We start from the raw sequence: 905 nt of genomic DNA, 5'->3' as shown, positions 1-905 counted from the left end.
TTGATTTTGAGCTGATTTTTGCTGGTTTCGGGGGGATTTTGGAATGATTTTTGACGATTTTGGGGGGATTTGGGGCTGATTTTTGCCGGTTTTGGGGGGATTTGGGACTGATTTTTTGCCAATTTCGGGGGGATTTGGGGCTGATTTTTGCTGGTTTTGGGTGGATTTGGGGCTGACTTTGGGGACAATATTTTGAGTTGATTTTCGGCTGATTTTTTCTGGTTTCGGGGGGATTTTGTACTGATTTTTTGCCGATTTGGGGGGGATTCGGGGCTGATTTTTGCCGATTTCGGGGTGATTTTGGGCTGATTTTTGCCGGTTTTGGGGTGATTATTTCGGGCTGATTTTGGGGTGATCTTTGCCGATTTTGGGGGGATTTGGGGCTGATTTTTTGCCGATTTCGGGGGGATTTTGGACTGATTTTTCCTGGTTTCGGGGGGATTTTGTACTGATTTTTTGCCGATTTGGGGGGGATTCGGGGCTGATTTTTGCCGATTTCGGGGGGATTTTGGGCTGATTTTTGCCGGTTTTGGGGTGATTATTTCGAGCTGATTTTGGGGTGATCTTTGCCGATTTGGGGGGGATTCGGGGCTGATTTTTGCTGATTTCGGGGGGACTTGGGGCTGGTTTTTGCCGGTTTCGCGGTGATCATTTGGGGCTGACTTTGGGGTGATTTTTGCCGATTTTGGGGCAGGTCGGGGACGCGCTGGCCGCCACCCGCCTGAGCCGGGCGCTGCTGGAGCGGGGGATGTTCGTGCAGGCCATCAACCCCCCCACGGTGCCGCGGGGGGGGGAGCTGCTGCGCATCGCGCCCACCCCCCAGCACAGCCCCGAGATGATGGAGCGGCTGGCGGGTGAGGGGACACAAAGGGGACACAGGGGGGGACACGGGGGGGCACCGGGAC

General features: G+C 54.5%; 1 protein-coding gene across 1 annotated transcript in view; it reads left to right on the top strand.

Moving 5' to 3' along the window:
• LOC121365282 (5-aminolevulinate synthase, erythroid-specific, mitochondrial-like) overlaps positions 1-901 on the top strand; it is a gene marked incomplete at both ends in the record, with an annotated part of 12,134 nt that extends 11,233 nt beyond the window's left edge. Inside the window, one exon of the mRNA XM_041489334.1 lies at positions 695-901. Coding sequence (XP_041345268.1) covers positions 695-901 — 207 coding nt within the window. The remainder of the gene's footprint in view (positions 1-694) is intronic.
• Positions 902-905: the final 4 nt, after the last annotated feature.

The sequence above is a fragment of the Pyrgilauda ruficollis genome, unplaced genomic scaffold (assembly GCF_017590135.1).
Source record: "Pyrgilauda ruficollis isolate IOZ18807 unplaced genomic scaffold, ASM1759013v1 scaffold921, whole genome shotgun sequence".
Classification (NCBI taxonomy): domain Eukaryota; kingdom Metazoa; phylum Chordata; class Aves; order Passeriformes; family Passeridae; genus Pyrgilauda; species Pyrgilauda ruficollis.
This window is presented reverse-complemented; position numbering and strand designations above follow the sequence as displayed.